The 26,876-nt window shown below is 35.6% G+C and overlaps 1 protein-coding gene across 2 annotated transcripts in view; it reads right to left on the reverse strand.

Annotated features, from left to right (window-relative positions):
- Aldh1a1 (aldehyde dehydrogenase 1 family member A1) overlaps nt 1-26,876 on the reverse strand; it is an 87,317-nt gene that overhangs the window by 14,831 nt on the left and 45,610 nt on the right. For both annotated transcript variants that reach the window (XM_048806913.1, XM_015492931.2), the window contains 8 exons: nt 21,321-21,425; nt 10,312-10,452; nt 8,278-8,407; nt 6,496-6,557; nt 4,693-4,821; nt 3,213-3,326; nt 2,079-2,181; nt 312-496 (listed from right to left, as the gene is read on the reverse strand). In XM_048806913.1, coding sequence (XP_048662870.1) covers nt 312-496; nt 2,079-2,181; nt 3,213-3,326; nt 4,693-4,821; nt 6,496-6,557; nt 8,278-8,407; nt 10,312-10,452; nt 21,321-21,425 — 969 coding nt within the window. The remainder of the gene's footprint in view (nt 1-311; nt 497-2,078; nt 2,182-3,212; nt 3,327-4,692; nt 4,822-6,495; nt 6,558-8,277; nt 8,408-10,311; nt 10,453-21,320; nt 21,426-26,876) is intronic.

The following is a 26,876-nucleotide window of genomic DNA, read 5'->3' on the forward strand; positions in this document are numbered from 1 at the left end:
TGGACAAAGGACTGTAAAAGGAATCAAAAGGTGTGCAGGTTGAGGAAAGCAAGAAATTGATAGTGTTTGTTAATTTTCCTTTCATCTTTAGTTCCCAGGATGCCTCCTAAAGTGTTTTCAGGTATGAAAAATCAGCAACACGAAGAATAATTTCTGAACCTTTGAGAATTAGATTTTTTTGAAACCACAGGACTGGTACAGTCTTATTACCTAAGATGATGCACAAATGAGAAGTAATTATTCAAAATTGGGTCAAGAAGGACACTTTATTCTTGTCCCTTAAAATTCTATTCTTTGTATTTTATGCTCACCTGAGGGCCTTGATTTACTCCTGGGGTCAGAGGATTTCCAAGTACATATTTCTTAGCCCGCTCAACGCTTCTTTTAACAAACTCATCATAAATTGATTCTTCCACAAAAAGCCGGGATGCAGCTACACAGCACTGGCCCTGATGGTAGAATAAGCCTTGATGTGCAAATTCAACAGCACTGGCCACTGCAAAGAGAAATTTCACATTAAAGAAGAAATATTTTCTAAAGATTACATATATTTATGCAGATTTTTCAGATTATGTACATTTATGTATCTCAGTGTGGTGATACAAAAAAATTATAAGTTGTATGATCAGACATGGGTTCAAGATATCTCACCTCTTAAAAGCTAGGTGAAAAATTAATTTTTGTGATTCTTTATTTACTATGAAAACAATAGCAAAAATTAGTAGCACCCAAAAAAATGATTGTTATTAAGACAACTTTCATATGGACATTACCAAGAATGTGAATTCGATTGCAAAGTCAAATATCATTATACTGAGATAATTGTGAAGTTTTTTTTAAGAATCAGGTTTTAACTAAATAACAAAGAAAATATGAAATGTCAATTACCTTAAATAACTTCAAAACAATCTTATACACTGTGATTAGTATAACGAATAATTTTTCTGAAAAAACAACTATAACAATAACCAAAGCAACCAAAAAACAGTAACAAAACCCACTAATATTTATAATTATTCACCTCATGGTATTATTTCTAAGAAAGACATTTTCAAAATCTGTCTAAAATATATCATTCATATATGTCTGAAAACATATATTTTGTTTAGATGGTAGAATATGCTTAGGTTCCTTCATTTGTAGATCCTAAACCACAAGAATAAATTCTTATTTTCATTTTATTTTTCTAAAGGCCAAAGATTCAATTCAACATTAAAGCAATTAGGTATGAATTTGTGAGCTAATCATACCTGCTTAAAGTTGTAGTGAAAATAGCTTGCAGTCTTGGCAAATTAGTAATCATGTCATGGTTGTAGAATGTTTAATAAGGCATTGTGTTCTAAAAAACTTTGATTAAGATCACAAGAGTAACAAAGGCCAATTCCATGAACCATTAGTTTTTACAGCCTCATAACAATAATGCAACTGTTTAAGAAAGAGTTGAAGGAATGTTTGACCATCTCTTTCTGCTAATTACCACCTATATAGAAAGTAATTTTGGGGATTCTATATGGTAATGTAATCAGAATGAACCTAGAATATTATAGAGAGGGGTCATATAATAATTGTAGACTTGATACACATACAAAACTATCCTTAATAATCTGGAAAAAAAGAGAGAGCTATTTAAATTGGTTTAATTTTCTTCTTGCCATCTCATTTCATGATTATATGACCCAGAGTGAAGGGAGATGGTGAACTATAATTACTGTCTCCCCAGCTGCTCTTAAGTCCAAATAGCTGAGGAATTTCATTTTGCCGAAAACAGTAATTGAAGATATGGAATTATTAAAAAGAATACATCATGGCCTCTAAATGAAAAACATTTATGTTATCTAGGGTTCAGCTGAGGAAATAGCAATTTATTTCAGACCAGGAAGAAACTGTGTCTTTGTTTAACTTATCTATGTGTTCTAACTTCAGGACAATTTACAAGATTTTCAAGAGTAATTCTGGACTCTCATTAATTCCTTACACTTTGAAGCAAACCCAGCTCTGAGATTCAAGTTCACTGTACGGAGTTATCAGACACCAGAAAGGAGGAAGAGTGAAGAGTGAACAATGAGCCTCCTACTCACAGTCGGCGTCCGCAAACACAATGCAAGGGCTCTTTCCCCCCAGCTCCAGGGTGACCCTCTTCAGATTGCTTTTCCCTGCAGCTTCTTTGATCATCTTGCCAACCTGAAATGGAGTGTTGCAAAGAGGAGGCTTAGTTTGCTCTCACAAAGATGGGAATATGTAATATTTAAAATTTGTATGATGTTTGGGCGATTGTTAAGTTTCATTAGGAAGAAACACCAAGTGGCATTTTTCAAGATTTGGCATCTTCAGATGTAAAAGGCTTTCCCATCCAAACATACAGACGTGAGATAAATCAGAAAAATGTTCATGGGTGAGAGAGCAGATATACAGAACATGAAGGCTGGATCTTGATGTGCATGACTAGTTAGTAGATTATTTTTCCTCTATATCAGAGCATGTATTGATCACACGTATCATGATCCAACTTAGCTAATGGACCTTTTTTCCATCTACTGACAGTCACAGGAATCTGTAGACAAACTGTCATACTCTCAGTATTTTCTATCATAAACTTCATGTTTATAAGGAGGCTGGCACAATAAATAAGTCCATGGATAAGAATCACCACGAACTTTTAATCTGTCTTGTCTCTCAATCAAGAATAATCTTTAATTCAGAAAGTGTAATGTTGATTGGCTCGAGACAATATGTTTTCCCTGTAAGAACTATAAATATCACTTTAATCTGGATAATTATATATACATTTTTGTACCTCTAAGGATATACCAAAATAATAAAACTAATTAAAATGTGTGAATAACTAATGAAACTTTTATTTGTCACAAAATAAATTTAAAAATAGTAGATTTTGTAATAAATATTTTTTATCATAAATTTAACTAATCATACAATACAGTCTCAGGGGCTATATTTCTCATAATAGGAGGTAATGAACACACTAAAAACAGTTTCTTCTACCTTCTGAATTTGGAATTGGTATTTCATTTCATCCAAACTGTATCTACTTATGTTGTATACATATATTTGAAGGCCAGAATAAGGAACAAATCATTAAAAAATACTTTTGTTTTAAGGAAGTGTCAGCTTAAAATAGTTACAATAAAACATGATTCCAATAGGTAGAGAGAGATGCCAGTCTCTTCACTGCAGGCCTGAGTAAATGGTATTACCTCTGTGGATCCTGTGAAGGCCACTTTGTCAATATCCATGTGAGAAGAGATGGCTGCCCCTGCTGTAGGCCCATAGCCAGGGACAATATTCACTACTCCAGGAGGAAACCCTGCCTGAAAGGCAAAAAGCAAAACAGTTAAAACACAACTCAGAATTTAATTCAAAAGAGAGGTGAGTACAGGATTGAGGCTCCTTCATTATGGTAATGTTCATCTTATGATTGCTCTCCCAAGAAAAATTCACCTAAGTGCCTTCATTCTTTATTATTATTATTATTATTATTATTATTATTATTTCATTTATTAGCCCACATGAAAATAATCAGATGGGCTGCATTATAGAAAGATTCCTGGGGTGAGCCCAGAGTTTAATGGATCACTGCTCTCATGATGGCTCTCTCAAATTTCATAATAATAACTCAAAAAAGTAGTGTATACAAGAGTGTTTGGTGAATTACTTACCTGGAAGGAAAGCAACATACTTTATAAACTCCATCAGTAAAAATAAGAAGCTAAAGGGATCTCATATTTCTAGTATGTAGCTGTTGATTGCTCAGGCCATATCATCTGAGTTGCAAATCCCCACTGACATGATTTAGTAATATATTAGGAAAGCTAATCAGATCACTTAGAATGGAACTTTACAGACCCATATCAATCCCAGCTGAAGAATTCAAGGAAGAAGAAGCAATGTGACCACTGAGTTGGGCACATTAAAATTTCATGTTATTTGCATCAAATTGCCTCATTTTAACATCTCTTTTGCTTATTATAAATTTTAAATAAAGAATATTTTAAAGATGTTAATTTGGATTTTCTGAAATTTAAGTTTCTGGTAACTAACAGTTGTATAAGTTTGGGTAAGATAGGAAGGTCAAAGTGCAATGACTTGTTCTCAAGAAAAAAAATATATTCATGCAATTCACATAGTTGATGAAAATAAGTTTGATGTGCGCTTTGCCATTTCTGAAGAATAAAGAAAATGTACAGGAAACTATAAAAGAAAAGTGAATATAAACATGGACATGTGTTTGAAAATAATGTGGCCCAATAACATAAACAATCATATTGGCACAGTGGCCTGCAACCACCATACAGATGAAAACTAAAAACTTGTTTAAGTTTAAATAAATTTGCAAGACTCATCAGGACATCAGTAGAAGTTGCAAACTAGTTTAATATTTCAACATGTGAAAGAATGCTCTATTAATTGTAACATGAATTTATGTCCATTGATTTGGACAAAAGAAAGAAAAAAAATCTGGTCATAAGATGACTGACTCCAAGCCCTTGAGTCTGGCTTTCTGTCTGCATTTGGGTTGACTCCAGGAATCTCAGCCAGCAGTCCTGCTAGATGTGCCCCAACCACTGACGAGAGCCATTTGTAAGTCAGGCAGCTTATAGTAGCACCAAATGGGGCCTTCTTGTTATAAATTAGGATGGCTGAATTCTTGTGCATGTTTTGATTTAGGAAACTTACCTCTTTTATCAAAGATGCCACATGAAGAGCAGTAAGGGGAGTTTGTTCTGCTGGTTTGACAATCACCGTGTTTCCACAGCTAAGGGCAGGCCCTATCTTCCAAATGAGCATGACCAATGGGAAATTCCACTAGAAAGCAATATTTAACAATAGAGTCTTTGTATTGCTCAAAGGCACATTTTCTAGTGTAACTTCTACATGATAAACTCCCATTCCCCACAGATGTTAACTAATAACTGTAGTAGTCTTATGTAATCATAGTGGATTCTATTGATGTGAACAGCAACTAGTAAATAATAAAAAGCTCTAAATAAACCAGATAGGAGAAGGGACCAGGAGAGAGCCCAAAAATTTAATTGGGTGCTGTTATTTCAAATAGCAGGAACAAAAAAAAAAAACCCTCATGACATGGTTTTGCATATAATTAAGCATATTGTGAGTTATTTTTGCTCAAAAAGTATGGTTATTCTCCTCTTTCCATAGGTCATTTGTTATATTCACTGAAAATTATTTGGTAGCATTTATCTCCAAGAGAAATAATTCTCTCTCTCTGTCTCTCTCTCTCTCTGTCTCTCTCTCTCTGTCTCTCTCTCTCTGTCTCTCTCTCTCTCTCTCTCTCTCTCTCGCTCTCTCTTTCTTTGTGTGTGTGTGTGTGTGTGTGTGTGTGTGTGTGCGCGCGCGCGGATGCGATTGTGTATTGCCAGGGATCTAACCCAGGGCCTGCTCTACTACTGAACTATACTCTCAGCCCAGAACAAATAATCTTTTTAAAGATGAAGATGTGTAAGGTCCAGAGGACAAGTGACTGTGTTTAGATCACAGCAAAATCAGTGACCAGCCATGTGAATTCAGACAAGTTACTTGTTTTCTGTTTATGATAGCATCATTTGCAAAATTGTCCTTAGGATTAATCAAGAAAGTAGGCCAAATCCTTAAACACATTAGCTACCATTAGTATTTAGAATTATGAGGTTTTTACAGATTTTATTGGAATTTTGAACTAATGAGAAATTTCATTAAAAATGTTGATATGATTATACTTCAACCTCAATGGGGCAAAAGATTAGTAATTGACACTTCCTCAACTAAGAACTTCAGGACAATTTGCCATCTTTTCATTCGGCCTTTTCAAGTATATCAGCCCTGTTTAGAGAGTCTCCTATTCATTGGGCTTAAAAGGAAATACTCAGGATTAAATTTAAAAATTGCTATTTTCTTTCAGAGGAATTTGGAGTATCAGATTCTTTTATCTAAGGGTACCATATATTTCCTACAGTGCTCCAAACGTCTCTGATATCATTTCTTTCATTTTAATTAAAAAATATCTTTCACCATTTAAATTCTCTTTGCTACTTTTGTCCATGATTAGGAGTCTAAACAGGAGACCAAGAGTGTTGGAGTGTAGTGGGTCACACTACATTGCACTGAAGTGGTGTCTCACAGCAGACACATCCACACTGAGTACTTTGTCATTCACTTGTAAATCACTGCCATTGAGAAGAAAGTGTAATATAGCTTTCTGAAAACAACCCATAGAGGAACAGGCTTTATTTATTAATGTGGTAAAAATACTAAAACACCCTCAGGAGACATGCCAGGATATGGATAGGCTTCTGAATTACCCAGTTCATATTTTGTCACAGAAAAGGCCTGGTTCAACAAGTCCTATTTGAAATTTACATCACATCTAACACACAAGCATCCAATTATGTTGGAGAAAGTTTCATCACTAAACTGAACAGAGTTGGAGCCCCTTCCCCACCCCCAAACCTTCATTGGAAATCCTATAAGAAAACAACTTACAGGAATGATTTGGCCACATACACCAATAGGTTCATGTCTTGTATAAGTGAAAAAGTCTCCATCTGAAAAACAAAGCACACACCCAATCCTATGAAGACAAATGTGTTCGCCATTCATAGAGTAGTAGTTTGAAGGTAGTGTGAGAGAAAGAAGTAAACAGTAGCATAGTAATAGTAATTCATGCCCATAATCTTAGCTACTCAGGAGGCTGAGGCAGGGGGATTACAAGTTTGAGACCAGACAGGGCAACTTAATGAGACCCTATCTCTAGATTTAAGCCCCAGCACTAGAAAAACAACAACAACAAAGCCTTTTATCCAACAATTTACTAAATAAAAAAATCAAGTCTTTGGAATGATAAAAACCATACAATTAAGTTAGCTCAAAGCAGAGATGCAAAATTGGAAAAGATCCGAACCATAATTCTTTATCTCATCATCTAAGAAGGCTGTTTTCTATATTATTTTCATTCTCCAATTTTTATAGAAGAAATGAAAGGAGGTCAGATCATCTTTAGCTAAGAGAAAAACTGTGCTCAAATGTGTTTTTAGCAGCTTAAAATTCGAGCTGTAATATAATCTGTTTTTAAAAGGTGATGTGATTTTAAAAAATAGTAAAATTAAAAAATATATCTCCCTGTTAGTAATAAGCCTTCCTACTGACTCATTCTAACGTGTTGTTTTGCCTACCAAACACAAAAGTAAATTCTCTTAATCCATGAAGAAAATGCCCATAGTAAAAGACATTTCTTTTCCACATATATTTGACTAATTCGCATGCCTCAGAGTTTGACATGGTCACCCTGTGAGTTTCATGGTTCTCTGGGTTCTGTGCTGGTCTGGTTCCTGCAGGAGCCTCCTGAATATTAACAAGAATTCTCCTTAAGATGTATATGCACTTTAAGTGGCTTTTCCATTTTTCCTGAGGATGAAGTACAATAGTTTCCAGACCTAGCCCATTTCTTGTTAGTACTATGGTCTAATTCTCCTGTTTTAACTTCCTGGCTGTCACTTCTAACCTACTGGATTGCTCCAATTAGATTGAAAATACACATCAGGGCCAATTCTGGAGGCATTCTGAATTTCTAATGTCAATGTTTGTATAAGTTAAATTTCTACCTTTAATGTTTTCCAAAATCATGCTTTTTTCCAATAAAACTTGTTTTCATATTTCTATTCTGCTATGTGTATACCCCACTAAAATAATATATACATACACATGCATGTATAATACACAAATTCTTAACTCAGGCTATAAACATAGTCTCATCTTAATTTGAAGGTATTTGAAACAAATCAATAAATTAGTTTGTTTAATTAACCTGGTCTAACTGTACTGAGTTTGAACAGGCACAGATAACCATCCTTAATTCATACTGGAACATGCAAAGAGACTTAAATAATTACATTACAGAAAGGGTATAAAGTTACTATGGGAATGAAACCCAAATAAATAATTTGAGGTCAGCTTTGAAAAGTTTGGGCCCTTAAAGGCAGAGATGTCTCAAATCAGTAATTGGGGCCATAAGAATATTCTTACTTAATATTTTCTAAAATATCCACAGTGTATCTTCTGTATGATTGTGCTGAAGCAACTTTAAAAGCGGTTTGTTGAATCTTCACAGAATTTCTAAGTTCAGAATTGTGTTGGCTCAAAGTCAAGGGGAAAATAATTTTGCCTTATTTGGTTGACATCTTTAAAAGTGAGAGTTTGAAATTACTCAGCTCTATAGTAATCACTTCCTCCCTATGCCCACCCCTGGTGGTCTCCCAAGTTACTTACCAATCGGTATGGTACGGCCCTGGACCTTGTCAGCCCAGCCTGCACAATAGCGTAATGTTTTTATGCAGCCTCCTAGATCCATCAGATACGCATTAGAAAATAGTTTTCCAGCATTCATTGACTCCATTGTCTGAAAAACAAATTAGTCTCCAAATATAAAATTCCACAAAACTTTTTGATTAACAATATATGACCAATATTTTGAATAGTCATGTGTTAGAGAATTTTGGAAATAGGAGACATTTTAACTCAACTTCTCTTACCTTCTCTTTTTAAATACAGACTTTTAAAAGTTAAAATAATCTGTTTATGTTCATGTGGAAAGATCTGTGTAGAATGGATAGTGAGATTCTGGTTGTTAAACCCTAGGGCTCTTTCTTTCACATTCTGGGTGTCTTCCAGCTAACCAACATTTTAAGAGTTGGTTACAATTTGATATGTACCCAGCTGTTGAAATGGTACAATATTTCATTTATAATCCATCTATAGTGACAATTTAGTGTTAGGAGCATAATAACCAATAACCATTAAAAAGCCAGAGTTTTATAGAGAGTTTAATAAACAATAACCATTTTAATTTCTGTGTTCCACCTGGATATAACTGATTTATTCACATAAACTTAACATCTAGATCTTTCATTCATGAATTTTCTTCAGCAGAATTTTCTATTACAAAACTCCTAGTTTAGGTACTCTTATCATAATATTATCATTTGAATGGTCTAACAACATACCTATTGTATACCTAGCAATATACCTATTGTGACCTGTCTCTTCCTTCACTGTTAGGCAGAACTTTCAAGTGCTCTTTGGGTTCTAGTGTTCTGCTGCGATGGTTTTCTGGCAGGAATGTACAGATGCCTAACTTCTAAAGCTGTTCTGCCTCTGTACTGTGTAGTCCCACCATCCCAAATTTAAGCAAACAGAAATTTTTCATATCTGTTCTTTTTCCCCCATTGGCCCTCATGGTGATAGAGATAGTCAACACTCTCAACCCAAAAAGCAGACAGATGAGAAGAGCCAAGTTTTAGCAAACGCTGCTTTCTTTCTATAAGACAAGTGGTTAATACAGTTTTATTTCACATGGCTTCTGGTTCTATACTTCTGCATGTTTTGAATTATAAGGACTCATAACAAATTGTCCTTTGATTAACTATAATTGACATTGATTATTTTTAAATAAAATGTAGGGCTCTTTGTTATTATCACTTTAAAACTCAAAAGGTAATAAAATTGATTCTGCAATCTCATCTGGGTATTAATTTATATGAAATTGTCTTTACTATAATTATTTTTTATGAAATTGTCTTTACCTGGCCAAGAAGACAAGAAAATGCCCTCCCCTACATATTATGTGCTGATTTATCTACAAGCTAAAATTTAAGAAAACAAATCTGGCACACAAAAAAAAGCAATTTTTATGAACATATTAAAATAGATTTTCTTTATTCTTTGCCTATTTCATCTGTGAAAAAGTTCACATTATTTAATTCTGCAACACATCATTTAATTATGAGCATGTTAACAGACACATTTCAGGAAGGTAAAATGTGGCTGTGTAATAAATATTTTGGTGGGCTAGACTAACAGGAAATAAGCTTTTTTTTTTTTCAGGAAATAATTTGAGCACTTTCAACAAAGTCAATGAGATTTTCCACTGTAAAAGTTCAGTGGTCAACTAAGTTTAAGAATCCAAGTGTATCATTCCAGGAGATTCTTACAGCATGTGATTTTGTTAGGGGAGCTGAGAAGGTCTGGAGTAAAGGAAAGAAATTTGTTTAATTTGGTTTAACTCAGTGGTTGCCAAAATTTAGACTGTAGAATCTATTCTGGGAGCAGATGTCATCATCTGGAACTGGCATGCAGATTACTACTTGAGATAATCTCAAATCCTACCCCAGATCTGGAGATGAAGTCTTTTCATTTTAATTTTAGATTTCATATAGTGCTCACTAGATCCAAATCAACTTGCCAATTCACACAGTGAATGCTTTTTAGAGCTCTCACTGGGCATCCGGTTTGGTTAATACTCACAGCCAGCAGCAGACGATCTCTTTCAATTAAGTCGGCCAACTTGTATAGTAGGCGTCCCCTCTCTGAAGCATCCATAGTGCGCCATGGAGAGCCAATCTGAAAAGCCTGTCTTGCAGCCTTCACAGCTTTGTCAACGTCTGCCTGTTAGTCAAAGAGAATTCAGTGCAGTAGACTCAACACATTGGACAAGCAAACCTAATGGCAAAAACCCTATAAAATAGACTGTAGCTCCTTATGAACAGATGCCATGTCTCTATTAGACCAATGTCTAGCACATTCTATGCACTCAACCACAGGATGATGTAATGACACCTGCAGGATAATCTTGGGAATGATAAGTTCCATATACCCCGCACATGTTTGATTTCTTGGAATACAAATGTTATAATATTCTAATAGTGGCCCTCATTTGAGTATTGCCCATATTTCAAGTAATATTCCAGTAACTATATTCATATTAACTCATATTATTCTCAATAATCTTATAAGACAAATATGTTTCCCATTTTACAGATGAAGAAACTGAAGCATATTGAAAGAAAAGAGACCCAGTCTTTGCCCTCTTGTTCTTTCCAGGCGGTATCAGCGCAGGTGGCTCTTGTTGGCCAGGAGCTGCTGGAAAAGTTGGAGGCCATGGGTGGAGCAGGTCTGTGGGACCAGGAGTCTTGGCTGTGCACCTGGTACAATGAGGAGGTGTAGGAGATGGCATGGAGTGATCCAGGAGTAATGGAGTCTAAAGAGAAACATGCTTTAAAAAAATATCAGCTTTGGGGCTGGGGTTGTGGCTCAGTGGCAGAGCATTTGCCTAGCATGCATGAGGCACTGGGTTTGATCCTCAGCACCACATTAAAAAAAATGAATAAACAAAATAAAGGTACTGTGCCCATCTACAACTAAAAGATAAATTCTTTAAAAAAAAAATATCAGTGTGCCAGGCACAAAGCGGCGCATGCCTGTAATCTCACCTTCTTAGGAAGCTGAGGCAGGAGGATTGTAAGTTCACAGGTGGCCTCAGCAATTTAGTGAGGCCCTAAGCAACTTAGGGAGACCTTGTTTCAAAAAAAAATAATAATAAGAAGGGCTGGGACATGGGTTCAATTCCCAGTTTTTTTTTAAAAAAAAATTCTCAGAATGAAAAATTCTCAGTATTAAAAAGAAGGAGGGGAGCAGCCTCTGCACAGAATGAAGCAGAATCCTGCCATTTGGGAGGAGGAAGTCCAGATGCCTGGAGGAAATGTCAGGCAGGGGCAAGTTAGGGGGCTTGTCCCTGATTTTTGATGGGCTTTTCCTAATAGGAAATAATAGGCATACTGAACACAATGAAGTAGGAGATAGGATAGAAAGTTTTGTGGGGCAGATGAGGGAAATCAAGTAGAAGACTAGGAAGCAGCAGATGAGATGTTATATGAGCTACCAAACCCCTGAACCTGACAACCATTATGACTTTTGCCTCATACCTCGAATCCCAAGGTTTTACAGGATGGCCACTGCATTGCAGTCTTGTATCTTTGTGATTTCCCTTTTCTGTGTAACTTTTAGTATTTCCTCTTTCCAGTTTCTGACTGAATATTGTTTTGTCTGTCTAAAAGTTTCCATTGGCAGGACAATTTTACCAGTTTTAGGAAAAAAAAGTTCCTTTTACAATATGAAATTAATACGCAGTTTTAAAAGCAAAGGAGAGAGAGACAGAGAGACAGAGAAAGAGACTAGCCCAAGGTCAATAACTCGAAGTGAAGTTGAAGTGGCTGAACTGAGTTTTAAAGAGAGCCTATCTGACTGTAAGACCCTTTATGACACATTTTAATTCTTCAACTACAAAAGTTTCTGACATTGGGGACTGAATAGGAACTTTCCTTTGCTAATGAAGAGTAGACATTATAAATGTGTGCTCATTTCTTTTGTGCAAAAGGGAAAAGGCATAGAAGTAGTGGAACTGTTCTACAGAAGGGTCCGTCTACCTGTGATAAGCCCAGTTGGGTACAAAAAGATCCTTTAGGTAAAAGCAGTTTCTTTTTATTAATAACATACTGCTTGAAACTACATTGATTCAAGCAAAAGTTGAATAATAGATGACGTTCACACTCAGTGAGCAGGTCTGGCCTCTTGTCTTCGTTCACACTCTTTCTTCTCGTGTTTTTCTCTGCCACATGCACTCTTGTTTCCTAACCCACTTCAGTTACAAACTTGGCCTACACATCCCTGTTCAGACCTTTTCTCATCTCCTGCAGAATGTATCTACTATAAATATCACCACTTCCTTTACTACTTCATGTGGGTATTGACCCTGTCGGGTCAGTTGCAAACACCTTAAAAGCACAGTGATGCCAACAGTTTTTTGTACATAGGACTGACCACTGCGGGGAACTCCATAAGTGATAATGACATCATAAGGCCAATAGATTACAACATTTTGCAGAAGACATAATTCCCTTCGAGAATTAGACAGGAGGAAAGGAACTATCCTCTTTGTTCTCATTGTTGCTCACAATCTGAATTGATATCGCCTCCTCCTTGGTGAGGCATGGATCTCATATTAATATTCCCCTCCTCAGATTGTATTCAAGTATCCCCAATCTTACAATTCTTCAAATTAAAATGCAAATAAATAAACTATTTTCACAGCACCAGATGCTCCCAGATTTGTCGTAGAGTTACATCCTAATGAACCTGCAGTAAGTTGAAAGTATCATGAATTGAAAATGCATTTAATGCACCTGACATATGACACATCATAGCTTAGGCTTAATGTGCTCAGAACACTTAATGCCTGTCTTATATTAAAGTGTTGATTATTTCTCATTTGATTTTTTGATTACAGTACACTGTTGCAACGTGCAGTACAGTATTGGTTATTTACCCTCTTGTTGTGAGGCTGCGTGAGAGCATTGCCCAGCATTGCACAGAGAATATTATACTGGATATTGCTAGCCTGGGGAAAGATCAAAACTGACAATTCATAGTACAATTTCTACAGAATGTGTATTGCTTTTGCATCCTTGTAAAGTTGAAAAATTATGTCAAAACATTGTAAATCAGGCAACATCTGTATTCATCACCAAATTAAGATGAACTGAGGCAACAGCAGTTTCTTAGAAGTATAATCTGTCCTGATTAAGTGATAATATTTACTGACTACAAGCAAAGATTCTTTAATTATAATACATCACACACTGGTGTATCTCACTGTCAAACTTCTAGGAGAATAATGAGTACATATAATAAAACATATGCAATTGTTGCCTGCTTGCCTAAGAAATATATATACATTGCATATTTTGGGGCATTCAGTTAATCATATTGATTGCTTATTTTGTTTTATGCCATAAATTCTGAACTTTTTAAAAAGTAAATATAGAGAGCACTATTTGGGGGTTTAAAAAAAAAAGCAAACCACAAGAATCTGAGATTGCTGGCATGATCTGTAGATCCCAAGACTTATAAAACATACACAGCCCTGTGTTTAAACATCTGTGTGACACGGCTTTCACTTGGATGCTTCTGCTCACTGTTCTGCCATTGGCCTTAGCCAAATATGGGATAGGCAGCCTGGCCTCCCAAGGGATGTGGAGACACTGGCTTCAAGACAAGTAGTTCTGCCATACAGAACCCATCCCTGGAGAATGCTGCTAAAAATAAACATGCTCTGTGGTTATGTCTTTTGCATCATGTCTGTCTCTCTCTTGTTCACATCTTATATTTAATCTTTCAGGAGTAAAAATAGAGTAATGGCAGTTTATTATTTTTGAAGAAAATAACTCAGATTTTAATTATGATTCCTCTAAAGCTGTGTAAGTTTTGAGGTGTCCAATGGTCGATCCATCCACCTAAAGACTTCCCACATACTCCACTCTGTAGAATTCCTATCATCAGTCTGCTAATGACAGAATGGTAAAATAAAGAATATTTTGAAATATTCAATCAAATGAGAGGGACATAAGACCAAACAATTTATCCTACCATATTATAAACCATGAAAACCACAGTAATCCCTCGGTATCCAAGAGAAATTATTCCCAGGATACCCCTGTAAATTACTAAAGCCCACAATGCTGGGAGTTTTATACAAAGTGAAATGGTATTTGCATATAACGTATGCACATTCTCCCATCTACTTTAAATTACCTTGGATGACTTATAATGCCTGTGACAATGTAAATGCTGTTCAAATAGCTGTTACACTGCATTGCTTAGGAAATGATGACAAGAGCAAGAAGCTGCTGTGCATTCAACATAGACACAACCATGTTAGGCCCGACTTCCTCACAGCATAACCATGGTGGGATGAATCCACACATGTGGAATTTGTGCACTTGGAATTTGTGCACTGATGTTATATAAGGGTGTGCCTTATATAATTTACTTATATTTACAATTACATAATGCTCATATTTCAATTGATCTATTATGTAAATGAAATATGTTGTGTCACAATTTCTTTGAGGTTTTCTCATCTTTAAAGTCAAGGTAAGTTATTTCATAGGGTTGTGTTGAAGATCAAATAAGCTAACCCCTGATACACAGCTTCCATGTGACAGGCATTCAATGTTCACTAGATGGAAGCAATTTCTTACTATAGTCCTAGAAGTCAAAGCAGCATGAAAATGACTCTCAGCAATTTCAGTATGTTTTAATAAATAGTTCCTTTCAGTTTTTACTTCTCTTTACCATTGTAGGTACTTAGCATTTCATTGTCAACAGCTCCCCCAAGTTCATTGTCTTCCCTCCCCAGCTGCCTTGCCTATGACTACCAGAATAATCTTTCCTCATAGAGCTTTATCTTATCACTTTCCTTCTCAATGTTTGCAACCGTTACCCTTTTATCTGCAATCCCAAGGCCAAACTCCTTTGGTTGGTTTTCAAAGTCCAAACTTCTGGGGCCCCACCTCACCTGCTCAAAATTGTTGTTCATACTTTTTTTTTTTTTAATCTATCTGACTCTGCTCTTTCTCATCTTTGCTCCCATAATTTTCTTTGTCAAGAATATTCTACTAGCACATCTCTTTACTTTCAAAATCCTATACATTTTTCAGGACCCAGCTTAAATATCCCAACCTACTTCAATCATTGGCAGTCTAATCTGGCTGGATGACAGCTACACGTTAAGAGCTCACCATGCTGTGGGTGCTAAGATAAGTACTTTGTAGGTCCCCAAGTTCCAGTGTAATCAGTATCACAGGCTTTGCCTTACAAGTGAGTAGACTTTGTGGACTGAAATCCAGTAGATAGTAAAACCAAAGTTGGATCCTATATCTGGCCTCCAAATCTAGAGTTCTGCCTGTCTCTCTTAATAATGTCTCCTTAATAATGAGAATTTACAGTTATCTGTATTACAAACATACTATTTCTTATTATTCTGGGTCTGTAATATACATTTAATAAATATTTAATAATTTGTTTAACTACCTTATTAACTTATCATATTACACTGATGTTATATAAGGGTGTGCCTTATATAATTTACTTATATTTACAATTACATAATACTCATATTTCAATTGATCTATTATATAACAAATGCTTGATATTATTCAAAACTATTAGGAAGAAAGTAATTTTTAAAAAAAATTTCAAGGCCAGAATTTTTTTTTAAATTTTAATTCCAGAACTTTTTTTTCCAGAAATGTAATTTTTTAATTAACCAGAAAATAATTTGGTTCATTGACTGAAATTCATAACCATCAATAACACTGTTGCTTATGGCATTGACATGTTCACCAGGCTGAGTACAGAAAGACAATTTGAATGATGGAGAGATATTAAATGCCTCTTCAGCCTACTTAAGGAAGAGTTAAACTTTTCAGTCACTCCCAGATGGTACATTTCCATGTTAAATTCATTCAGAGATGGAGAAAATAGTTATCAGACCAGTTTTCCTTTTACACCTGCCACAAGCACTTACTTTAATGGTCTTTTACTTTTATCCCCAGCAATTATTTGTTAGGTCATGCTTTAATATTAAAAGCAGATTTGAGGATTAGTCCATACAGCCTCAAAGAGCCACTGAAGTGAAAAGAAAACAGTTCCCACCCACATGAGTGCTTTGCTTTGTAGCCTCCATTTGTTCTTGGCCCTCCTTCTTTCTTTAGGATACTATTGAAAGGCGGGATACTGCTCATTGTTGGCTTCATTCTACTCATAAATTAAATCCCTAAAGCCTTTTGGCTAATTATCTAAAGAGTCAATTCCAGAATATTAGGTTTACTGTGACCATGTAGTTGACTAGATTTGTACCTTTAAATACACAATGTTTACTATGCATATGCTTGCTGGCAAAATTGCTTGAACAATAATAACTCTTTTAGAAAGAAAAGTTTTTGAAAAATTCAAAAAAGAACACTCCTCTAGAAATGTTGAATGTTAAGCAAACAGTTGCTTATCATAAACAGTTTGTATCACCAACAGTTTAGCTGGGGTGATCAAATGTCCAGCCAATCAGCTTAGCTTTTGGACTTGAAGCTTTGCTGAATATATAAAGTATTTTTGGCCTATTCTGTGGGCAGAAGTATGGTCAGTAAGCACAGAGCAGATCAGTGGTAAACACTTCTACAACTTCTGGTGTCATCATCAGCTTTCTTTTACAACATTTTAAGAAGAAGGTAAATCCACAAATAGTGCCAAGAAAAATCCTCAGACTTCCTGACAAGGTTTCATGTAGAATCTAGGCATAGAGACTTGTTTTCCTGGTGAAACTAATCTCAGTGGCAAAGGAAGATGTTCTGCTAGTAATCCAATGGCAAAGCTAAATGTTCAAGGCTCCAGGGCTAAAACATCAAGTATATTGTTTTCTTTGGTTAATTGCAAACTACAAACAGATCCGCAGTCTTCCACTTGAGTGGCATTTATACCTTGTAAAGAAGAAGGAGACAAGTGTCAGGGGTTCAGTCTGTGCACACCTAGGCCTTTATTGCTTTATTTTACTTCCTCAGGCTTTCTAGAGTCACTCAAGAAACTAGAGGGACATTTGAAATAATGTGTGCATCTATAAAAGTCTCTGATAAAAGATATTTGTTTCTTTTTTTAACATGAAGAATACCACAGGCTTCTGGGCATCCTACAGCACTTTGCCAGGGTTGGTCAGTGTTTCTCTGTCCAACCTTAGAGATGTGGAGTGACTGTCATAACAGAGTTTCTAATAATCAACTTTTTTACTTATAAAAATCCATGCCCCCATCATATCTATACCCAGTTGACTTTCAACAAAGGCATCAAGCACACATTGAAGAAGAGAGGTTTAATAAATGGAGCTGGGAAAACTGGATATCCACATGCAGAAGAATAAAATTGGACTTCTATCTCTCGCTACATACGAAATAAACTCAAAATGGATCAAATACTGAAATGAAAGGCCTGAAGCTGTTAGAAATCAGAAAAAAACACATAGGGAAACCCTTTACAACATTAGTCTAGGCAATGCTTTTTTGGATAGGACCCCAAAAGCACAAGCACCAAATGCAAAAATTGACAGAGGGTTTATATCAAACTAAAAATTTTCTGCCCAGAAAGTGAACAAACTACAAATGGGAGGGAAAGAATTGTAAGCTATTCATGTGACATGAATCAATATCTAGAATATATAATGAATTGAAACAATAGCCAAAATAAAAACCACCCCCAAATAATCTGATTTAAAATTGGCAAATGATCTGTATATTTCTCCAAAGAAAATGTAAAAATGTTTGACATCATTACTGATCAGAGAAATTCAAATAAAACTACATTTGATTGGTACCATCATCCCCTAATCAGAACAGGTATTAATAAAACAAACAAATAACAAAAAATAGATGCTAGTGAGGACGTGGAGGAAAAAAAACCCTCATACTCTTTTGGTTGGATTATAAATTAGGACAATCATCATGGAGAACAGAATGAAGTTTCCTCAGAAAACTAAAAATTGAACAGTCATATGATCCACATATCTCATTTCTTTTTTAAAATATTTATTATATTTTAGTTCTAGTTGGACACAATATCTTTATTTTACTTGTTTATTTTATGTGGTGCTGAGGATCGAACCCAGGGCCCTGCATGTGCTAGGCGAGCGCTCTACTGCTGAGCCACAATCCCAGCCCCCAGGTACCTCATTTCTGAGTACATATATAAAGAAAATGAAACTAGTTGATTAAAGAGGTACCTGCACTCTCATGTTTAGTGCATAACTATTTACATTAGACAAGATATGGATTCCACATGTCAGCAGATGAATGGATAATGAAAATGTGGTTTATATGCACAATATAACATGATTCAGCCATGTGAAGAACAAAATCCTGTCACGTGTGACAAAATGGATGGAGTCGGAGGACATTAAGTTAAGTAAATAAACCACGCACAGAAAGACAAATGCTGCCTGAGTTTACTCATAGATGGAAACAAACAAACAAAAAGTTGATGACAAAGAAAAGAGCATGATAGAGATTACTAGAGGCTAAGAAAAGAAGGTAGAAAAAGCAGCAGAGGGAGGTTGAATAATAGGTTCAAAATATATTTAGGAGCTGGCGCATGTCTGTAATCCCAGCAGCTGGGAAGGCTGAGGCTGGAGGATCAAGAGTTCAAAGCCAGCTTCAGCAATGGTGAGGTGCTAAGCAGCTCAGTGAGACCCTGTCTCTAAATAAAATAGGGAATATGACTCAGTGGTTGAGTGTCCCTGAGTTCAATCCCTGGCACCCTCCATCTCCTTCACCTCCTCTCAAAAAAAAAAAATATATATATATATATATATGTGTCTATATATATATATATATATATATATATATATATATATAGTTAGTTAGGAAGAAATTTTAGTGCTTTGCTTCACAACAGGGTAACTACAGCTTACAACAATATAATATATATATTTATGAGTAACTAGAAGAGAGAAGTTCATAGGTTCTAAAGATAAACAGTGTTGAATATATGAGATTGTAGAAAGGATAATTACACTGATTTGATCATTACAAATTGTGTATACATATTGAGTTATCATGTTACCCCATAAATATGTGCAAATATCATGGGTCAATTAAACAAATTTATGTCTCCAATTAAATACCCACCCTTGAGAAAGTTATCATTTGGGGTTTAATACTTTAATTCAGTGGTTCTCAAAATGTATTCCCCTACTTCCTTCCCAAAGAACAATATCAGCGATACCTGAGGATTTGTTAGAAATGCAAATTTGTGAGAAATGCAAATTACCAAGCTCTACTCTAGTATTATGGAAACAAATTCTAGAGAAAAGTGTGGACCTTGTCTTAAGACATCTTCCAGGAAGTTCTGATGTATACCAAATCTTCAGCACTACTGCCTTGGCAGTGATCATCAGCACTAGCAGAGCTTCATGGAAGAGAACGTTTCTGCATTCACCTATTCAACTTCATTAAAGCATTGCCAGAAACTGAGACGCAGTGTTGATCTCCACAAGAGTACATTGTCTCAGACTAAGTAATCCATACTGATATAACACCAGGGTTATCAGCAAATACAATGCTCTATGATGACACAGACGAGAGAAATTCTACCTGGGAAGGTTCAAGATGGCTTGAGAGAAATAAAAAACACTGTAATGACGGAGGTTTTATGTGCCTGGAACTTTTGAAAATCTTTGTATGTATCATTTATCCCTCTATGTATTTACTATTTACTTATTTTAAACAAAAGGAGCAGGAGTTCAACGAGGGTAAGTACAAACATGGAACCTCTGTGCTGTGATTATTGGTGGTGATTTGAACTATTCCTGAGGCCTGAGCTCTGGACATGCACAGAGGCAGTGATCAGCAAGCAGTGTTTGGGGAGTGACATTGGGCATGGTGAAGTTGGAACTTTAGCTCAAAGTGGTGGCCTGGGACAGAAGCCATAGAAAAGTGTTGAGTAATACTATAAAGGACCTTTGTGTGTGGGGATACTTCCCCTAAGGCAACAAGAAACAGAGTAAAGAATTTATGCATGGTTGACTCATTAGGATGTAAAGAAAGTGAAATCTGAAAGCAAGTGACACATGTTCATTCTATTCTGTTTCTTCTACTTAAATTGTTGACTCCTTTGCCTAAGCACTCTGGCTCCTGCTCTTCAAGGCCTGGGTCTCACTTTGATGTGATAGTATTTCAGTCTGAATCCAAAGTCTCTTTAAAAATCCATAAAGGCCCTCAGCTTTCTCGCTATGTTGGAATAGGCCAGTGTGACTCAGCCGGTACTTAGAGATTTGTGATCTCATGGATTGAGGCTAAGGGAATGAAAAGTGGAAACTGGACAGGAACATGTGATTGTTACAGTGAACGCTATGATCTAATCTTTATAATAATTTCAAGGTAAAGCAGTAACCATGTTACTCACAGGTTCTGGGGGAAGGACAACACCAGAAAGCTGGTTTCATTGCTTGTTAGCAGTATCACCTGGAGTAAATCACTCACTCCTTCTATTCTGCCATTTAGCATCATTTGGAAAACAAACTAAAAGTGCACGTTCTTCGTAAAGCTGCTCTAACTAACTTAAAACAGTATTTAGAATTTAAAAAATTGTCACTCAATAAGTTTGGTTTTTTGTTTTTGTTATTAAAATAACAATTATTCAATTTAAGTCATTTTAAAATTCAATTTAAAATGTTTTTATTAATATCAATTAGATGATTCTTGATGAAATAACTTGGGAATACATTAACCTTTGTTTTAGTTTCATCTAGCAACTTAATGATTTTATATGATTAAGGATTTCTCTCTTTATTAGACCTATGACCAATCCCTCCTTATTCAGTCTGAGTGTATAATAAAGCTAGACATCATTCCAGTTAAAAATAATCAAGGAAAAGTAATATGCAAAAAATCATTATAACACCTGGAGCATAAGCTCATTATCATTACAGGACCATAAAGTACTCTTCATGAACCAACCTGGAAAATTTCCCAAACTGCCCTAGCAGTCACATTTTGATGACATATTACTTTAAGCTTGTAGTGGGGTTCAGGAGCTCAGAATGGTGAGAAACAAAGAAACATCTCTGCATAAAATGAAACTAGTGTTTTGAAACTCACCTTATCTCCTTCTTCTATCTCACAGATTTTCTCCTCAGTCGCAGGATTTAAGACAGGAAATTTCTTGCCACTCACTGAATCATGCCATTCATTGTTTATGAAGATCTGCAAGGATTCAGAGAAAGTAGATTAATTTTTTTTAAATATGCAACAAATTTGGGGCATTTATAAACTTAAGTGGAAGCATGACATGATACTAAAATTTTGTTTATTCTTCTTTCCCTTGAAACATTTTTGGTTGTTTCTGATGTTTTATATATAAACACACATACATACACACAACTATATGTGCACGATAAAATAGAGCAATATTTTTAAGTTTCATAAAGGTATGTAGTCTTTCCAATGCCAGAAAATATAGACTGGAAAAAACAATTTAGAAAATGATGCTTTTTACCTGAAATTGCTGTGAATTTGAGGCAAGGGCAGAAGTTTTGGTGGGTTTAATCTTTGTCAACCATTGTTCCTGTTTTCCACTTCAGATTCTGAACATGCTCATTTGGGGCTACTGGTGATTTGATAACAAAAATGAAAATTTTGTGATACTTCATTTTACTGTTGTAAAGCTAGTTTGGGTTTGGGGTTTAAAAAAGAAGTTTGCTTAGGAAAATTTGGCTAGTGGTGTGTTTTCCGGTGACTTTTTAAAGGCATAGGAATTTTGTTCTTTTAGAAAGAGTATCTTATAATTTATTTGTCATCAGCTGAGATCAGGTGCTAGATTTTTAATGATATCTATGAGAAAGAGACATGCATCTAAAGAAACAGTGGTCCAGAAAATTTGGAATTTTATTCTACATGCACTATAAGGGAACAGAAATATTAAAGTACCAGAAAGCATAGAGTATAAAAATTCTTGAGTTTGAACTTTTGCAGCCTTGAATTTGTACTTCCTTTAAAAAACAGCTTTGATATTCATTTACTTTTACTGAAACACCTGGAGCATAGGCTCATTATCATTACAGGATAATTTGATAATTAAAAATTGTCAAACTTTTAATTATAAAAAAATTTGATAATTCCAAATTAAGGAATGACCCCTTTGTGACAACTAAAGTGAAGCTCTATTTCTGACATATGCTAGAGAAATCTTTTATCATCAGCTTTTTTCTCATTTATTCTCCTTTTTTTTCTTATTACTGAAATATGAGAACAATCATAATAAATATTGGATGTCACAAATTACAACTTTTTGTGAAGCCATGACAACATGAGCTAGTTTATTTAATTTTAATTCATAGGAAGTTGATGCATATAGCATTATAAGAGAGATGTCTTATGCACTGGTTTGTAACATACATCTTAATTGAGACATTTCTCCTTACCTGATAGCTACAAAAGAAAAGTATATAGTTCAATCCAGAATGTATTAAAAAACCACTACCCAAGGTTTAAATCAGTTGCTATGCTAAGTGCAAATCACTTAGCTATTAAACATTTTCCAACAATGGCTGTCAAGATTGTACATTCTGCACATGAGAACACTATGCTATTTGCTGTCAAAAGGGGGAAGGACAAGCCTCCTTGTTTGCCTGTCTGCACCAATATAATCGTATATGGAACAAAACAGCATTATCCTATATACTGAAGAGTTCAAAAGAATTTCAGTGATAGCTAAAATCAAAAGGAAAAAAGGTGTGGGCATGAATAAATAAAGGACCATGGGGCCCAAAGCAGCTCAAATGCAGAGACTAGATGTGGAAAGATAGATATATGAAGAGGATCAAGTACCAAGAAAATCCTTGCTACTCTGGTAGGGAATCAAATACAGAGGGAGACCATAAAATTCATCAAACTATACCCAAAGAAGAAAAAAAAATAGCAGCTTAGTTCAATTCAGTGAAAAATAAATTCAGATTAAAGTGCTGAGTTCCCCAATGTCTCTTAAAAGTGACTCAGCACATTAGCTACCAGGAACACACTTTACAGAAACCCATAATTACTCTTAGTATTTTCTTTTATGCATCACAGGCCTTTTCTGCTTAGTATTTTTCTTCCCAAAGGAAGGCTGGGAAACACTTTAATCAGCCTCTCCTTGCTCGTGCTCTCTTTCTGTCTCTCTCACATACACACACACTCTCACACACATACGTGTAACACGCACAAACACACACATAACCCTCTTCATTTAATGATGCGTATAATCCTTAGTCACTTCTTCATGTCTCTTTGTTCCTTCTTACTATTCAACTCTCTCCCTGTCTGCCCTGCCCCCACATCTCTGCCTAATTAAAATTCAGTTTTCACCCAGTTACTAGAATCTTCCTTAACCAACCAAATTCAGTTGTTTGTCTACACCCCTCCTCAGAATACTTTAGTGGCTTCCCTTGTCAAGCTTCTTAGCATGGAAGCAGTTTGTGATCTGGCCCTCGGGTGCTTTTCCAGCCTCTGCCCCTCAGGCACCCATGTCTGGGCCTCACTCTTCTGCCTCCAATACCATGGCCGTCTTTGCATCCCACCTGTATTCATGCTGCTTCTCAGATTGCAGTTTCACTATTTTCTTCTTGTACTTGAAACTCTAGCTAAAGGTATCATCTCCTCAGGAAGATTTCACTAATTGCTCCAATTGGATTTAATCTTTCTCCAAAATAGCATGCAAGTATTCTATAAAATTAGTTATCAGGTTCTGCTTTGTGTTACAGTTAGATATTCACATATCAGCCCATGAAATTTCAAACAAGTCATAGTACCTGCCCTAGATTTTTTAATCAGCCTTTCAAAACTATCATCAGATTCACTCACACTTGATAATTCTGTCTCCCTCTGCCCTAAAGATTGAGTTACCTCCTCAGACTTTATATCTTTAAACTGAGAGAATGTAAGTCTCATTCTGAAGAGATACACTCAAAATTCCATCCTTTTATGGTATAATTTCACTAAAAAAAAAAAAAAAAAATCAAATGAAAACAACATACAGATGTCATGCTGTTAGGCTTCTGGTGAGATTTTCCAGTTCCCGTCTGGGTCCTCTTACTCTTAAGTCTGTGATAACTTGTAGTTTCAAGTTTTCAATAATACACCTTCAATACAATATATTTTACTCCTTTTTTTTTTAGTAAAAGAATCATTACAATATGTATAGACCATCTTGTTTTATTATCAGAGTTGTGTGTCTAAACTGTATATAACCCCCCCACCTCACACCCCACCCAGATAAAAATCAGTGAATGTTTTGTAAATGAACATTAACATTACATAATAATAAAAGATCATCTGGCAGCCTTCAGGCAACTGAAGAGATCAGTTCTCCATAATTTCAAGTTACCAGCCATTGCTCTGCATCATTCAATTTTAACCTTTAGCAGAGAACATCATTTGAACTTGTGCTCACATTTACAGAATTCGATATGGTCACTTTTGTTTTATCAGAGACATTTTTGCCAAAAAATGAGCAAATACTGGAGACATCATCTAGGAGGTAACGTGCGAAAATGCAGATGAGTTGGCTATGGGCCTTCTCTCTAGAGGTTTATACTCTAGAGGAGATTACTGGTTAATCTACTAAGGTCACCCCATGAGGACTAAAGGTATAGAATCAAATGGCCAGAGCAGTGATTCACAGAAGAGAGGGTTGTGGGCTGGAAGAACGTGTTGAAGGAAGGGAAGGGATTGATGGAAAGGTGAACATGAGCAAGGGATGGGCAAATCTTGGCATGGCTGCAACACAGTAAAGAGATCAGTCCCAAACTGAGAGTATCAGTGCAAAGAAAGCCATAGGTAAGATCTGACAATGAAAACCAGTCCATTTGTGGTGGATCTTGATCCCCAGGATGAAAAGCTTAAACTCCCTTCTGCATCAAATTGATATTTTAGGAATATTGATTTTATAGAATTTTAAGAATATTGATTTTTTTAAAGCACTCCAATTGAACTTGAAGTAGAGTAACCAGAGTCCAGGTGATTAATCCAGAGACTGTGCCAAGAATGAGATTATAAGGCATTAGAATAGATAGCAGTATTTACTGCAATAGGTCATCTAAAGTCTGCAAGTTAAAAATCGTGTATCTTCTTCTAAACATAGAGTTTTCAGTGTTTAGACAGAGTTCAGTGTAGGTTATGTGATCATCAAGAGCCCCGAGGGGCAGGTGTTGCCCCATGCTCTTCTCCTTAGCTATGAAGAACTTATTGTAGGAACTACCTTAATTATCTTTTTACTATTTTAATCTAATTAGCTTTACATTTGCCATTTGCCTGCTAGCTAACTGTGTGACCCATTAGAGCTCAATAATCACCCTTTCTGCAATTACATTAAACGGTCATATGGAGACATCTAGGCCAATGAATGTTTATTATAATTGTTTTGAAACTTTATTTTAGTCCAGTTGAAATGATCTGTCATTGGAGACAACCTCATTTTCCATGTGTTCTTGGCCTTAAGAAATTTTAGGGAAAAAGGAATATTGTTATAAAGTAAAATATTCCTGGGTACTATTTAAGCATGATATTCACTGTATTCTATTTATGAATTTTGGACTCAGGATACTTTTGAATATCCATGTACAGTAGACATCAACCTAAAGTTCACAGTATTGGTTGGAAATTATAGATGTTTATGCATACTCATGGAAACCAAGTGCTTTTATATGAGGAAATAATCAGTAAGTATGTTGAGGCAACTTAAAAATTGATTTCTACTCTACATTTTAGATATGTCAAATTTAAATAGATATATCCTATTATCTTTGATAAACAAGTAGCTGTTTCCTGGATGCAGTTTAGTGTCTAAGTCATAATTTGGGGATAATGTTGCCTTTCTAGAGGACAAGTTACTATTATCATATTTGTTGTAGTTATTATTAATGTACTTGGTATAAAACTACAATTCTAAATAAATAAGTGATTTCCACAAAATATTTTTGAGTTAGATCCAATTGAATTTTAATGGGCAAAATAAAGACCCACTAGCCTTATCTGCCCATACAAGATTTTGGAGCCTGTTAGTTAAAGTGGAGAAGCCTTGACTCCTTCTAACATGGCCCCCTAAATCACATTACATTTGCAGGACAGCAACTGGGCCACCAACATTAGGGTCTTATAAGGAAAGCCAAGACTTTCTTGGTGGCCTATCATATTTTTAATGCACAAAGGATTTCTTTTAAGATAGCCCAAGGGAATGGTAAGAGTTTCTTTTTTATGTCACCTGCATGGGTTTGCAACCCTGAAACCAGGGTCACTGCAGGGGAGTGGTGGGTGGGTATGCAGCCCCACAGGGAGTGATGTGAGCTGCAAATGTATAAAGGTTCTCCTGCCTTAGGAGCCTAACAAAGTACCAAACCCCACTGAGAATAAGATATGAAAGATAGGCATTAAGAACAACAAGACAGAGATAAAAAAGTAAGTTGGGGGTGGGTGTGAAACATTTAAAAGAATCAAAGCAAGATCTCTGGCAACTCCTTTCAACCCTGAGGCAGCAAAGCAAAATGTTGAAACTCAAAGTAGAAAAGTATAAAAGGAAATTAAGGAGGAAATAACAGATGGGAAGAAAATATTTAGCGGCAGTCAAAGGAATAAAAACAAAATGAGAAAATGAACAAAACTGAAATAGAAGAAATAAAAGTT

This window comes from Marmota marmota, unplaced genomic scaffold (genome assembly GCF_001458135.2).
Source record: "Marmota marmota marmota unplaced genomic scaffold, marMar, whole genome shotgun sequence".
NCBI classification, from domain to species: Eukaryota; Metazoa; Chordata; class Mammalia; order Rodentia; family Sciuridae; genus Marmota; species Marmota marmota.